The following is a 16,417-nucleotide window of genomic DNA, read 5'->3' as shown; positions in this document are numbered from 1 at the left end:
ACCTGCTGAATATTTCCACCATTTTCATCAGGACTGGTGAAGGGTCTCGACCCGAAATGTCGCCTGTTTATTTCCCTCCATAGATGCTGCCTGACCTGCTGAGTTCCTCCAGCAACTTGTAAGTGTTGCTTCATGTCCCAGCATTAGGTCTGTGGCCCTGCAGATCGCGGTTCTCCAAGTTTACATGGAAGTACCTTTTAAACGTGATGAGAGTTTCCATCTCTATCAACTCTTCAGCCTGTGAATTCCAGACACCTACTGCCCTCTAGGTGAAATATCTATTCTCCTCATCCTGCCAATTATTTAGAAATAACTTAGAGTTGTGATACATCTAAAACTGGAAATTTTCTAAGTGTACCACCCCAAGACTGGGCCAGAGGTGGGGCAGAGGAGTTGGGCCAGTTCAAAGGAAATTCTTAACTAAAATGTTGTTAAATGAAGGAATGGAAGACATTTCTTTAGCTTCCTTAGCAGATACGAAAGTAAGCAGGTACTGCATGCCAGAAAGAAAGAGCCTTTTGAAATATACAGATGGGTTAAATTTACAGTATTAGCAATACAACTGTACTGGTTAGAAATCACCCCTGGATTATAATTATTTTAATAGCTGTTCTATTCTCAAGGACCCAGAAATTCTAAGGTAGGACCAATCAAGAGAAAAATAATTCAGCCAGTAACTGGCTTCAAAATGTATCTGAACTCACAAAGGGATTCCTAAAGGCAACCTTTAATGGCTGTTTAATCACTGAGTTTAATTGTAGTTCCAGTTTAGCAGTTCAAACTCGCAACCATGCCCCTGTGCATGCTTTCCATTGGTGATGTCAGTGAAAGTTCAGGTAGCAATACGTTGGAAGTTTTCTGCTGTATTCACATCACATCTTAAACATGTCCTTGACATAATATAAGCCTGTCATTCTTTTCTGCTTCAATCAGTCAGAAGCCCTGATACTTCCTTTACATGATCTGAGCAAATTTTTCTCAGGTAGATTTCTCAGGTCGAGACCCTTCACCAGTCCTGATGAAAATGGTGGAAATATTCAGCAGGTCCGCTGACCACTGTGGCAAGAGTTTCCCCTAAACACACCCAACTTCACCTCCCCCCAGCCCCCGATCTCCCCGTTTCTTTCCCTTCCTCCAAATCACACACCCGCATGACCTCACTGGATACAATTTACAGCATAGCAAATCTCCCAGAAATTCAAAAGCATAAGATTTACCAGGACACAGCTGTCCACCTTTCCGAATTGTGGTTTATGATGCACGGTTTATCCACAGTCTTTCACTTTGTGGGAGGTGTTGAGGAGGTTTCTCCTTTTGTTTCCAAAATTTCCAAAGTAGCCTTAAGTTCCAATCTTTTGTGAGACTCCTAGCGTCCATCAAGCCATTAGCCTTTTTCTCACATAGCTGCCTTCCACTGTGTTACAAGCACCCAAGGATTTTCCCATCCTGACTGGAGACAATCTTGGCAACTTGATCACATGTTATGACATCTGACCACATGATATCTGATCACATGCTCTGATCATGTGATATCCGAACATGGGTCATCTGATCACACAACATCTACCTAAGGTTGTATTTACCTTAAGGCAGTTGGATCTTAGGCCTGTTGTTGGGTATCTTTGCTTTTGGTTTTGCACCACAGATCATGCGCAAGACATCCTAATATCATGCATGATGAGCAAAGAGGAGAGGAAAAAGGAGATTTCAGGGAGAGGGTAAGGGTTGAAGGATGGGGAAAATAGGCTTTGATGTCCTACCTGTCACTAGTAGTAACCTATAACCCACTGAGATTCACCCTGCCACTATATTGCATTAAGGCGGGGTCAGACTATTCAGATGATGCACTTTCCCACTTCCACTGAGGAACATAAGAAATCAAAGCAGGAGTTGGCCATTTACCCCCTCATGCCTGCTCTGCCAGTCAATGAGATCATGACTGATCTTTTACCTCAGTGCCATTCTCCTGCACTAATCCCATATCCTTGATTCTCTTCATATTTAAAAATCTGTTGACTGAATTGTATGTACTCGGTAAGTAAGGCTCACCAACTGCCATGTGGAGAGAATTCCAAAGATTCACTACGCTGTCCTCTGCCTGAAGAAATCGCTCCTCATCACTGTCATGAATGGCTGACTTTTATTTTGAGACTCTGACCCCTGATTCTACACACCTATTCTGAGTAAGAGTGTCAGCAATGAACTTGAAGCTTCAATCCCAGCCAATCTGAACTTGGACTTCAGAGGTTAAAGCAAGGCAGCATAAACCAACGTCCCCATAGTCCACTCTCTCCCTGTTCTGCAGGCCACTGATACACAATTCTTCAGACTTTGTCTTCTTCCTGATCATCAATCCCAGCCCTCAGCAGGATGTGGCCTTGAGCTGTGCTCCTCTGATCCACAGCACCTCTACCTGATGTTCTAACTGTGCCTGTTCCTGACATACTGGCACCACTTACCTACAGCACACACATCTGGATGCAGCAAGCAGCAGTGGTCTATGGGGTGGGCGAGGCAATGACTGTGAGCAAATGACTGACTTGTCAAGGCACCAATGCACAAGTGCAAATTGACAATACACAATTTTTTCTGCTGAGTTACCAACACTAGAGCTTGGGGAGATGAAGCAGTGAGTTCCATGGACTCCAGATGAAACTTGAAGCATTGGGTACCCTTTATGTGGGGTAAGTCACTGACAGAAAAATGCACTGCCCTGCATACTCATGGTCACAGCAACTACACTTCTTTCAGGTTCAGAGTTCACACCCATCATCCAGCTTGCACACGTCAGAGCACAGTCATTGGAAACTAGAGTTACCTTTTCTCCTCATCAGCAACCTTTGTCTCCATCAAGTGAAACGTACAATATCCTTGGATTCACCCTGTAACAGGGAGGCTTGTAATATATAATTTGTAATTGTAATATATAATAATAATTAAGCATTTTATGCATTGAAAATGTACTATTTATTTTTAGAGTGAACTAAATGTTCTTTTGATTGTAGGAGGATGACAATCTCTCATGAGGGAATTAAAAAGTATCTTTTATTCACTGATTCTTGTTGCCTCTGGGAATCATTCTGCTGATTGAACTTCTTTCAATGTCTAATCAGTAACGTTTGAAAGTTGTCTTATAAATGAAGATGTTGTGTCAATTAGTTTTTATCCAATTGCTGTATATTTTTTCATGTCTTGCTGTGTGTTGAATGAAGGCTGCCGAATCTGAATGGTGAAAATGTTCAACTTTCCTGTATGGGGGAGAAAGCTGGTGGAAATCTCCATCGCAACCCCAATTAATAAATGTGGGAACAGGCATTGGCATGCACTGTGCAGAGCAGACTTGTCATCTGTGTAAAACAACTGAAGATGGTTCAAAATCATTGGCCTGGAATTAGTCTCCCAGGTTGGAAATTTTTGTTCTAAACTATGATCAGTTCAATAATCAAAACACTAATTCAGGCAAACCCGCAGCTTGCACAGAATTTGCCACATTGTAAGTGGATACAATCGTACATCGGCAATTACATGCAGTTTACAGAGGAGACTCCTCATCTGTGCAAACCAATGAAAGGTAGTTTTAAAACACTGACTTTGAATCACAGTGATGCTGTCAACATTCACCATCATACTTACTGTACTTGCATGATAAGAAGTTGATACCAGTTCATATTTCAAAATGATTTGGATAATTAATCATTTCTAATAATTCCATTTTTCACAATGTCAAAAGATGTGCTTGAATTACCTGAATAATTCGGAACTTAATACCAACAACAACTTCCATTAATACAGAGCAAAACATTGTAAGTCACTTCCCAGGATTGTAGTCTAAAAAAACCTTGGGTTGGACGAAAAAAGGAGATAATGCAAAAGACTAAAAGCTCAGTCAAAGAGGTAGGTCTGGAGAAGCACGTGCAAGAGACGCAAAGAGGTTCAGAGAGGGAATCCCAAAGTTTAGGACTCTGGTACCTAAAGACCCAGCCACTGATGGCAGAGCAATTAAAATGGGAAATGATCAAGGGGTCAGAATTGGAGAAATACAGATACCTTGGATGTTTTCAGTTCAAAATTAATATCTAGGTGAGTTGCCAGAATACTTTGTCTGTTGCTCTCATGATACCTTCCTCATCAGTTGCTTTGTAGAGTAACTTAATTGAGTAAAATTATTTATACTTGCTTTGCAGAAAAGAAGACCAGAACAAAAATAAGTTTTGTTTGTTTTATTATACACATGTTTAAAGTTTTTTGTTATAAATCTTCATTGTGAACCATAAGCCCCTTACCAGCTAAATGAAAGTTTAGAAATTAAACAAATTGTCTCTCTTATCCACAGTTCCTAGTCTGAGGATCACTCCTCTCCATGCTGTGGAACTGTTGCATGTCACTGAATTGAGAAGTGTAGAAAAGACAAGGAAGCTCCTCTCTGTTATTGCACATCACAAGTGGACCCGGCAGGGTCCCCAGTGATCAAGAATCCATAGCGCAAAATATCCCACCAGTCCCAGCCCCAACTGGTCTTCATTGGGCCGGCTTAAGGGAAGGATGCTTGCATAGTCCAGAAAGAGTGAGAGAGAATACTGCCTCTTTAATGCATGCAATATATTAGTTTTTTTCATTTACGTGCTTTGTAGTCTTGTGTGCCAGCTGTGAGGTTGCCTCTCAGTTGTCAGTTGAGTGTTTGTAATATTTTGAGGGAAACCTAGAAAAGAAACGATGTGTTTATTATATTCTGGATTAACTGCTTGATTGAGTTGTACTACTTGTTCAGAGATCTGAGCATCAAGTGTTGGCTCTTCACCCATGGAAATGGGTTGACTGCTGCTAAGGTTGATATCACCTTCTCTCTGTTGACTAAAACAGTCCTAAAATGAAAGGTTGATAGCTAGTCTCGACCATTCCTGGGACTCGCACATATTAAGCATAAAACATTAAAGTCCCCATTCCCATTTCTGTAAGTTAAAGGTTTGACAGCATGAAATCTGACACAATTCAGTCTGAAAGAATAGGTAGCTCTTGCCACAGGTTGAGGCTATGGGCTTTGTCGGTCAAGGGTAGGGGAACATTCACTCTGCAACCAGACCTGAACAGAGAGTGATAGCCGCTGACGGAGAAACCCATGTGAATTTTTCACAGGTCCTGGTGAACAGGAGAGGTATTTTTTTCAATCACATGATACATGAGGTGGTATAGAAGCTAATGAAAATGCATACAAGGTTTTACAATGATGGCATGTTGGAATTTTAGCACAGTGTCAGGTGTTGCCTATTACATGTTTGGCCTCCACACTGTAAAAGATACCACATCGTTAGCTGAGGATTCATTGGAACAAAAAGCTATTCCTCTTGTCACCACTAGGTGAAGCACTACTCCTTTCCAGAATCTGAGTGCCAATTGATATTTGTGTCAATACCGAGTGTTCCATTCAGCGGTGACCAAGTTAAACAATTTACTGTTCTTACGTTTGATTATAACACAGATCATGGATAGGTTGAGTGAGTGGCCAAAGATCTGACAAATGTAGTATAATGTGGAAAAATGTGAAATTTTGCACTAAGGCAGTAAAAGTATAAAAATAGTTACCTATATGGTGAGAATACTAAGATGCTGAGTGATCTGGGTGTCCTAGTGTGTGATTTGCAAAAGGCTAGTACACAGGCACTCAAGTGATGAGGAAAACCAATAGAATGTTATCATTTATTGCTGGGGGAAATGAATCAAATAAGTAGGAAAATTATGTGTCAGTCATATAGGGCTTTGGTGAGGCAACATTTAGAGTACGCTGTGAAGTACTAGTCTCCCTACTTAAGGAAGGATGTTAATACATTGGAAGCAGTTTAGAGAAAGATGGCTAGACTAATGCCTGGAATAGTGGATTGTTTTATGAGGAAAGGTTGGACAGGCTAGGCTTGTAACCACTGGAGTTGAAAGTGTGTTTGAAACATCTGAGATCCTGAAGGGTCTTCACATGGTGATTGTGGAGAGGAAGTTTCCTCCTGAGGAAGAACCTAGAACTAGGAGTCACTGTCTAAAAATAAGTATAACTTATTTAAGACAGCGGAGGTGAATATTTTTCTTTCTGAGGCTCCTGAGTCATTGGAACTCTCTTCCTCAAAGGACGATGGAAGTAGAGTCATTGAATATTTTGAAGGCAGAGGTGTATAGATACTGAATAAGCAACAAGTGGGGGGATACTACAGGTAGATGGGAATGCAGAGCTGAGGTTACAATCAGATTGACCATGATCTTATTAAATGGCAGAGCAGGCTTGAGGGCCCAACTGGTCTAATTCATCAGTTTATATAAAAATATCAATTGGGAATAGCCAAGTGGCTGAGAGTTTGCAATCACAAGTGTAGAATTTGACTGCTTTGAGACTTAGCATCTCAGGATGCTTTAAAGTGGGACTCAACCCTTGGGTGGATCACAGGTAATTAAAAAAATTGGGTCACTATCTTCACTCCTTTAAATAAACCCTGGTCCACAGACCAGAGAATTTAATGTTATAGCATTGGATGGATGAACCACTTGGTTACAGTTTGTCACCCAAAAAATTGTTTGAAAACCATTGTTTTAAAGGATGGTTAAGCCTTGGTTTGGTGACAGGAACACACACAATGAAGAAGAGATTACCACAGCAACACATTAAGTTTTACATGATCCCATATGCAGGATCCTGCAGAACCAAAAGCAAGTACTGAATTGAAAAGTTTCACAAAAGGGTGAGGACAGCAGATGTTTGTTCAGCAGTATTTAAACAGAAAGCAATCGGGATATCTTTAATAAAGGCACGATGTATTATTTGCATGATAAGCCCTCTACTCAGAACAACAAAAATAGGCTCCTGGATGAATGAATAGAAAATAAGGAATATTCTTCATAAATCATTCAGGAGGAAGGGTGAAGGTGGTAACTCAGATGAGTGTAGAAACACTTGTAGGATCACGTTAGATAGATGGTCAAAAGGCCAAATGGAGATTGGAATAAAGCAAAACAACTGATGCAAATATGATTGTAGAAATATTTGCATTACTTTGAGGTTGGCCAGAGAAGAGGTAGATCCAGCAGCTCAAGACAATTGGAGAAATTTATGGATGGTGCCAAATTAGGAGCCAATTGACTCTGTGGAGAGAGCTCAGTTTGTACAAGAGGATTAGACCAATTTTGTGAATAAGTTGAACAATGGTACCTGCAAATTGATAATAAACAGAACAGAAATGGGTGATGTGTGTGCTCCATGAATGGTGCTAAAATAAACCTTTAATGATAACTTCATTGTTCAATCTACACTGGTAACAAAGTTCACTTTATACACCACCTATTTATAGGGGCAATCATGAATGAATTCCATGGTCACACATACTGCAGAATACCAGTTTATCAAAATAAATCAAGATTTGTGCCAGGAGTATGCAATAGATCTGCTAGGTGATGTACACTGCCACACACCCGCCAAAACGACTGCAGGTTTGTTTGCACTTGTCTACTGCGAGCAAGTCAGAGAAGGAACATTATGAGTTGTCTCGGTATTCCAGGGGTGATCTCACCAAGACACCTGCTTCCCATTGCACCCCAATGACTCCTGTTGGAACATGTGCATTGTGAGGGATACCTTCTGTGACCAAAGAGCAGATTGACACTCACTGCCCAAGGCCATCCTCCTAAGGGTGATATCTAGGGTGAGGTATGACAGCTATCACCACTTCTGGGTTTGTATATCTACGGCAATTCACTAAGCTCAGAAGAAGAGCAAAATTGTATACAATAGAAAGCATGCTTATATCTGTAACAAAAATCATCCTCGCAAGATTTATTAATGAATCCACTCTGTGGGTATTCAAATACTAAAAGATGTTAAATTCAGTCAAAAATTCCTCAGAATACTCATCAGAGAGATCATAAAAAAATTAGTAATCTGTGATTCTAAGCTCAAACAGTGGATTCTGAACTAACCATGACCAGAAGTGAACCGATTGAACCTTTAAATGTTTTGATTTAACCAGTGGGAATGATTGGTTTCTCACGTGCAGCTTGTTTTTTTGCCTACCAGCATTCTTTAACTCTTGCTTGTGGAACTTCCTCTGAATCTGCCAAAGATAATGCAATAGCTCCACTGGTAAACAAGGCAGAATTACTAAGATCTGCCAGAGAAATAGCAGAAGAATTCTGGACCAAACAACATTTTTTTGCTCCTGATTAAGCTACTGTGAGTTCTCAGATTCTGTCAGGTTAATCCAGGGAGCAGCTGATCCAGGGAGCAGCTGATCCAGGGAGCAGCTGATCCGGCTTCAGACAAGCCTTGGTGGAGAAGGAAGCAAAAACCAGGTGGTGGGCCCAGCAAGTACTTGTTCATCTCCTAACATCAGAAGGAACAGTCAATGGTAATCCACAACTACTGTGCCGTGTGGATTTCTGTGTTAAATGACACTTGATCTGAAACATTGGAGGGTGGAATCATTTTGCCTGGCAACTGTCATTTTTGCAGGGAATTACCAGTTGGCAGCTGTTGACATCTTAGCTCGGTTCAGATTTCCACACAGGCTTAGCCAAATGCAGAATTCTGAGAGGAAATGGAAGTCAAAGGCCAGCATATCAAATATCCTGCTCTGCCTCTAGATTTCTTCGATAGCACCTCCCAAACCTGTGATCCTATCACCTAGGAGGGTGAGAACAACGGGGGAATGGGAACACCACCACCAAGTCACACACAATGCTCTCTTGGAAATATCATCATTTCTACATCATCCTAGAGCTTCATTCTATCGGCACTGAACAGGAGAGTTTGTATGGTATCCTGGCCGATAGTTATTCCCCATTAAAGAGAGGTGATCTGGTTGTTTGTTTCATTGATTTTATGGCGGCTCATTTACACAATTTGGTTAACGCACTCCCTGTATTACAACAGTTATCCTTAATGGCAATAGCTTTGGATGTTCTGAGGTTACGAATAATGGTATATGAATGATTTTCTTATTGTTAGTGTGCTTGAAGAATCCAGTGTTATGCTGAAAAGCAACGAGATGCCATGTGTTCTTTACATCACTTCTCAGTTCTTTTGTTTGCCTGACACATTTGGTTTAATCAACTGTTTGCTTAAAATTGGTGTTATCATATCAATTCTAGCATCATCCTGTATAATAAATATTGGGCATGGATTGGAAAATTATATGAGTCTTCTGACATCTAAAAGTGTGTTCTGCGCTGATTGTTTTCAAAACACTTTGACGCATAGCACCCTAGAGTATAGGCTGCACAGCATTGACTCCATTAGACATTTCAAGTGGTCTCTCACCTTGGATGATGTAACTTTGCTAGCTCTGTGCAGTTACAGCTTAGATGCTCTCTGATGCTTACAGTGTGAACAGTGAGCTCTTTCCGACCATATCGATAAGTTATCTTTGCTATCTGTGCAAATGAAGAACAGTACTATTCAGTCCATTGGGCTTCTATCAATATTTCCTTAGAGCATAAATGTAAAAAAACACAAGAGATGACATCAGCAGTGAAATAAATATTCCTCTAATAAAACCTTTGAAGAATACATATATGATTCACTTCCGGTGCTACACTACATATGTCCTGCTTTTTACTTATGTTAGATATATGACACTTGTTTTACATCTTCTTAGGCAGTGCATGCCAGATCTCACAACTCAATGAATTAAAAATCCTTTTGATAATCATCTTAACATTGGTGTACATTGTATGTGAGCTAGTTGTAACAGAAGCAGCTGCTGTGTTCCGTATTCCACAGCAACACAGGGAGAAGTGAATCTCAAAGCAAAGGCTAAACGGAGTGCAGACGGGAACTTGGTGAGGGTGGAAAACTAGGTACATGGGAAGCAGGTGTGAAGTACTTGAACTAGGAATAACCATAAGTAACTAAACATATAAATAAATGATCAGAATGATTAATTACATTCAAGAGAATAAAATTAACAAAGTAAAGGATGCCAACTTTAAAGGGAACTGAATTATATTACAGTAGATGAAAACTTTTTGTACATTAATACTAAATAGGAATTAGGGAAATACTAATGAAATGTATGCATATAATTCATATATTAAAGTATATACATAATACAAATGAGAAATACAATATATATTGTACATGTGAAACAAGTGGAATGATGGAACATGTTCCTCAGTAATTGTTGTTCCGAGTGGGAACTTCAAGCTACTCCATTTGTAGGAAATACATGCAGCAACTTCAGTTCAATCTCAGTTTTTGAGCTTGGGTAATGGCTGGAGGCTGCAGGGAATGATGTCTGGCACTCCGAGTATCAGGGAGTCAGACATCATTGAACAGGGCAGACGGATTTGTTGGGAAAAGCACATCAAGGGACAAACCACACTAATAAGAGTAAGGTTGAAGTCCAGCAGGCAGTTTCAGGAGTTAAAGAACAGACTGAAAAGATTGTATAGTCAGGTTCTGGTGTGCATAAATTCAGTAAGTTAAGACAGGTTAACCATGGGTGGGGAAATAGTGCAGGAGATAACACTTCAGATTCTTGGGTATTGAAGCTGATAACAGATGGGTGGATTGGGCTTCAATGGAATAAAATCTAAGCTGAGACACTCCAACGTCTCATGATTATTTTAGATATCTTTTATTAGTCACATGTACATCAAAACACACAGTGAAATGCATCTTTTACATAGAGTGTTCTGGGGGCAGCCCGCAAGTGTCGCCACGCCTCTAGCACCAACATAGCATAGCCACAACTTCCTAACCCGTACGTCTTTGGAATGTGGGAGGAAACTGGAGCACCCGGAGGAAACCCACGCAGACACGGGGAGAACGTACAGACTCCTTACAGACAGCGGCTAGAATTGAACCCAGGTCATTGACGCTGTAATAGCGTTACGCTAACTGCTAACATTTGAAGAAAATTTTCCATAAACCCCAGTCTGCCCACTCTTTTTCCAGGTGCTCTGGTTTCCTCCCACATTCCAAAGATGTACGGGTTAGGAAGTTGTGGGCATGCTATGTTGGCGTTGGACATGTGGCGACACTTGCGGGCTGTGCCCAGAACACTCTACGTAAAAGATGCATTTCACTGTGTGTTTCGATATACATGTGACTAATAAAGATATCTTACCTTTAAATGGCATTGCTGGTTATTATTTACTAGTTCTATGTGCTAAAAGAGTGTAATTCCAGCAAAAGGATATATTTTTTGATTCCAGTTATTGGATCTAAATTAGGAAGTTAAATTTGCCTTTATGTATGTCCAATGTAAGCATATTCATTAGACAAGGACATGTTTCAATACGTGCCAGGTTGCCTAAGCTTGGTCAATACTGAGTAGGTGTTGTGCACAAATGTGGTTAGGACAAGTTCCTTTCTTGCTTTCTGTCCCAGACCCTGTAGGGCTTACAAACTGAACTATCCAAACACAAAAGCAAAATATTGTGGATGCTGAAAATATGAAATAAAAACAGAATACTGGAAATAATTAGCAGGTCAGGCAGCAACTATTGAGAGAAAACCGAATTAGTATTTCATGTTGATGACCATTCATTTGACCTGGGAGGAAAAATCAACTTTAAATATTAACTCTGTTTCTCTCTCCACAGATGGTGTCTCACCTGCAGATTACTTCTAGCACTTTCTGTTTTTACTACCCAAATACAAATCTATTTTCTAGTGGAAACAAGTTATTCAATTCTTCTTTATACTTCAAATTTCTCCACATGTCTCTTTTCCTTTAGTGTCTCCCCCGTAGAAATCCCAGCCACTAACGAGTTGAATTGAATACTCCTTACTGTGACCACAATCATATACACACAGTTTACGCGCCCCCCCCCCCCACTCCTTCTCAGGGCTGAAATTTAGGTTGTTGCATTAGCCACCCATGTGTCTTCATGAGTTCAAGTACCAATTCTTTGTACCTTTCCGAATCTCCAAGCAAGTAATGACGTCAGTCTGGTCAGTTGGGGCAACTCTCTCTCTGCATTCTCAAAACCGGAACAGAATACCCCATTCTTTGCCCCCTATCTTTCAATCAAAATATTCAAAGAGTTGTAAAATATCTCATGAAAATGTTTGAATGAAGGAGTGAGAGTTGTCCTCCTTCAGCAAACACCAGCACAACACATTAACTTGTCATTGATTGAATTTAATGTTTGTGGAGTCTTTCTGTGACAAAATGGCTGAAATGTTCACCCATGCATCAATTGTAACACCTCTTCAATTATTGATAAGGTAAGAGGAGGACAAGCTAATGTATTATATAAATGTAAGTGCCCTCTCTCTAATCTCCCGCCAATCCAGAAGCAAGATAATGCATTCTAAGTAAAGAACTGACATACTTAACACCCAGATATTGGATTTCAAGACATTGGGGCATGCTCTTTGCTGAATACCTTAGATGTGGCTATTAGGTAGTTCTGTTCTATTTCATTATGGTCTCAAGGTTTTGACTTTACAAAGCTAAAAGCAAAGTGGACTAGAATCGGGATGGGAATCAAAAAACTGCAGATGCTGGAAATCTGAAATTTAAAAAAAATGTTTCCCTGGAAAGACAAACAGAGTTAACGTTTCAGGTTGGCTGCATCTGTGCACTGGAACGGCAACAACAAACAGTTTTGACTTTTAAGGTAGAACTATCTCAGGAAGAAATTTTCAGGCTACTGAGCAGTTTTTCAAAACCTTATAAAAAGCTCCAGTTACTGAATATAAAAAAAAACATCTCACTACGTACCTGAAAGGGCCTGTAACTTGCATGAGATGGAATGCATTTATACGTTTTGGTGTTACAACAACCAGAGCAGCGCTGTATTTCAACACACGATGGCCACAGAAAGAATCCCACTGAAGTGGGGTCCACTTTGTACCGAGGAACGTCAACCGTAACTGCTCTTGTTTTGCATCCAGCTGCTTTTGTCCTGAAGTGTACTTTGATTATGAAAAAAGAAAATGGAAAAATTACTGCTTTCACAGTACAATCTCACCTTAAATTTCCAACTCCCAGCCTACCAATGCTGATACCATAAGTCGAATGTTGCAATGGTTACGACAACAGATGCTTTTTCTTCCAGGGGACAGACATACAATTTGCACACATCAGCCTCCACCAAACCCTACTGTTCCCAGAGAAAAAATACACAAGTGTACCTGTTATTTCTGCCTCATCCAGAAGTGGTGCTGTTTTATCTCACTGCCTGTTCCAACAAACATCTCTATGACCAATTGATAACCATTTCCTTATGGAACCATGTCTTTTAATAAAACCAGGAGGTCTGCTTTAAAAGAAGTCCTGCCCTTTTATATTTGATAAAATTACTCTAACTTACTTCTCTGGAATGGAGTTGAATTTTATCTGTTACTTAAGAAAGTAATTTGCTAACTTCGAATTCCCAGTGACACACATCAGATGTTTTCAAGAGTAGTAGAAATACAGCACGGAAACACACCCTTTAGGCCATCAAGTCCACGCCAACCATCAAATACCCATTTACATTAGTCCTACATTAACTCTTTTTTGTTATTCTCCCCACATTCTCATCAGCTCTCCCAGATTCTACCACTCACTTACACATTTTACAGTGGCCAATTAACCTACCAACTCACATGTCTTTGGAATGTGGGAGGAGACTGGAGAACAAGCAGACTCCACACAGACAAGACTGGACGGGTCAGGACCGGACAAAGGAACATAGTCAAAGTACAATATTTTTCAATTTCCATGAAGGTAAAGACTTAACAAAAGTTTGAGTTGACATCTTTCAGGAAGGACGACATAGATCTCCCTGGAGATGACAGTAATATATATTTGCTAATACAGTATCAAAATGGAAGAAATCCACAAGGCCCATCAAGCCACTGCCCGCTCTCTGCAAAAGCATTTGTATCAGCCCTCTTCCCTTTTTCCCAGCAGCCCTGCAATTTTTTCTCCCCTTTCCATCACTCTTTCAGTCCGTAAGTTCCGGATCATGACTACTCGATTACAGAAAAATAGTTTCTTCATATCAGCTCTTCTGCCCTTTGCCTTAAATCGGTGTCCTTCAATAATTGGCCCTTCTTCCTAAGGGAACTCTTTCATCTCCTTCACTCTGTTTCAGTCCTTGACAAATCTCAACACTTCTTTCACGTCACCCCACACCTTTTTTGCACCAAGGATGACAATCACAATTTCTCCAAACTGACCCCCTACCCTGTGACAATTCTACTAAATCTTTTCTGCACCCTCGAAGGATCTTCACATCCTTCATATAGTACAGTGATCAGACTGGATACAATATGTCATTGTTTTGTAGAGGGTTCAACATTACCTCAATGTTTTTGGTCTTTACACCTCCAATTAAAATCACTTTCTGGCCTACCAGCATCAAATATTCATGCATATATATATCAAGGTCTCTGTCTATACTCTCCTCTTCATTTGAACCATTTATATTGCTGTCTTTCCTCATTCTTCCTGCCAATATATATCACTTTGCAGTTTGCTCCATTAAAGTTCAGAAATCAACTTAGTGAATTTTCTCTGAACTGTTTCCTTGAAAGTATAACCTTTCTTAAATAAAGAGAATGAAACTGCACACAGGCTCCAGGGATGGCCTCACCAATACCCTTTACCAACAAAGCAAAACTTCCCTTCCTTTGTACTCATGCTTTTTTCAATAATTCGCTTTCAAATCCTTAATTGTCCTCCTAATTACTTGCTGTATCTGTAAGGTAACTCTCTGCTTTACATAGGAGGACATCCAGACCCCTCTGTTCAGTAACATTCAGCAGTTTCTCTGTGTTTGAATGTTATTTTTCTTTTTCATTCTTTCCGTTAAACATCACATTTCCCCACATTATACTCCACATGGCAAATATTTCCCCACTTATGTAACCTGTCTATATCTCTCTGCAGACTCGATGTGTTCTCCTCACAACTTGCTTTTCCATCTATCTTGTAACGTCAGCAAATTTGGCCTCAACGCACTCAGTTCCTTCATTTGAGTTGTTAGTTGTTACAGTCTAAATATAGATTGTAAATAGTCAAGGCCCTAGAAATGATCCCCATGACACCCGTAGTTGCATCTTGCCAACTGAAATCAACCCATATATCCTGACTTTCTGTTTGCTGTTAGTTAATAGAAAATTAATATATATCAAGTGGTGGTTAGGGAAGTGACTCTTAGGAACTGCAAATGCATACATCCTCCAGACCAAAGAATAACTGTTCACAACTCACTGTTGCCTAACCTAAGTTTTAATGCCACTGCCCCCTTTTATTCCATGGGCTTCAATTTTACTAATCTTATTGTGTTATCCATCATCTTTTCAAGATCCATATAAAAAACATAACACATTACCCTCATTAATCCTTTGCTCCATCATTAAAAAAAAAGCAATCAAGGTAGTTCTTCCATAATTTGGCTTTAACAAATCTATGATGGCTTTCCTTTATTAATTAGTTTTTATCCAAATGACTATTTCAGAATGACGAATGACAACTAATAAAACATTAGTTTTGTCTCATAATGAGCAACTGTTTCTGAATCTGCTTCCAATAACTGCGAACAGTGCTTTAACATTTAAAAGTATTCCTCAGCTAGCCTGCATGATACTATGCAGTTGCCACAAGCAAGTTGAACATTACATCCCTAATTCTAGTCTTACCTTATTTTCACTCTTGGTTGAGGGTATTGCACTCAGTGTCTAGCGATGATATGTTCTGCTTTTACTGGATCATTTACCCTAAAGCTGAACTTACCTAATTTGAATCAATACCACTATATTTGGATCTCTTTTAGACTTTAATTAAATGCTTCTCATCCATTTTATGTAAATCACAGTAGTGCTGCTTTTAACTACTGCCAGCATTCTTCTCGAAACATTCTCTAGCAACAACATGGGATGTTACTGAATGACACTGTTTCAGTTTGAAAATCCAGATGTTGAGGAGGAAGTGTCTGATTTTGCTAACTTTCTTTAAACTGTGCTGTGTTTATGTGGCTTAGCCACCAACTGAATTACAGCCCTTTGGATGCAGATGCCCTTGTTATTATCCTATTTATAATTAGTACACTGTTTTTAACTCAGTTGGTCATCTTGATAATGTACAATTCTCACTAGTATCATGTTACAGCTTCCTATTTTCAATCACCAAATTGTGTTCAACTATATTTCTTAGTCAGAATTAAAAATTGATTATAGGTTTAATGGACTGGTTTTCAATCTGGTAAACCATAATTCTTTAAGGACCGATCTCTATAAATCTAACTTTGGTCTTTGTAAAGACAGGCCAACCATAAGCAGATGCATGGAATTTGGCTACAGACTAGTTTCAAACCTGGAACCAGTGTAACGCAGCCCAAGGATCACTAGAAATCAGACTGCCTTTGCTTAACGTGGCCAGGCTGATTGTATCTGTCAGATCTCTCATTGCAGCTTGGCCATTGTGCCTGCCCAAATGTCAGCCCA

At 39.8% G+C, this 16,417-nt stretch overlaps 2 protein-coding genes across 4 annotated transcripts in view; one reads left to right on the top strand and one right to left on the bottom strand.

Moving 5' to 3' along the window:
* fam20a (FAM20A golgi associated secretory pathway pseudokinase) overlaps positions 1-3,070 on the top strand; it is a 49,822-nt gene extending 46,752 nt beyond the window's left edge. Inside the window, exon 12 of the mRNA XM_052032662.1 lies at positions 3,006-3,070. Within this exon, the coding sequence (XP_051888622.1) occupies positions 3,006-3,026 (21 nt within the window). The 3' untranslated portion in view covers positions 3,027-3,070. The remainder of the gene's footprint in view (positions 1-3,005) is intronic.
* A 1,169-nt stretch (positions 3,071-4,239) lies between these two features.
* The window catches only part of LOC127579976 (platelet-derived growth factor subunit A-like), a 66,756-nt gene continuing 54,578 nt past the window's right edge, over positions 4,240-16,417 (bottom strand). For all 3 annotated transcript variants that reach the window (XM_052033086.1, XM_052033085.1, XM_052033087.1), the window contains 3 exons: positions 12,705-12,898; positions 9,290-9,402; positions 4,240-4,699 (listed from right to left, as the gene is read on the bottom strand). In XM_052033086.1, coding sequence (XP_051889046.1) covers positions 4,660-4,699; positions 9,290-9,402; positions 12,705-12,898 — 347 coding nt within the window. In that variant the 3' untranslated portion in view covers positions 4,240-4,659. The remainder of the gene's footprint in view (positions 4,700-9,289; positions 9,403-12,704; positions 12,899-16,417) is intronic.

The sequence above is a fragment of the Pristis pectinata genome, chromosome 18 (assembly GCF_009764475.1).
Source record: "Pristis pectinata isolate sPriPec2 chromosome 18, sPriPec2.1.pri, whole genome shotgun sequence".
NCBI classification, from domain to species: Eukaryota; Metazoa; Chordata; class Chondrichthyes; order Rhinopristiformes; family Pristidae; genus Pristis; species Pristis pectinata.
Note: the sequence above shows the minus strand (reverse complement) of the source record. Positions and strands in the feature narration are given on the sequence as shown.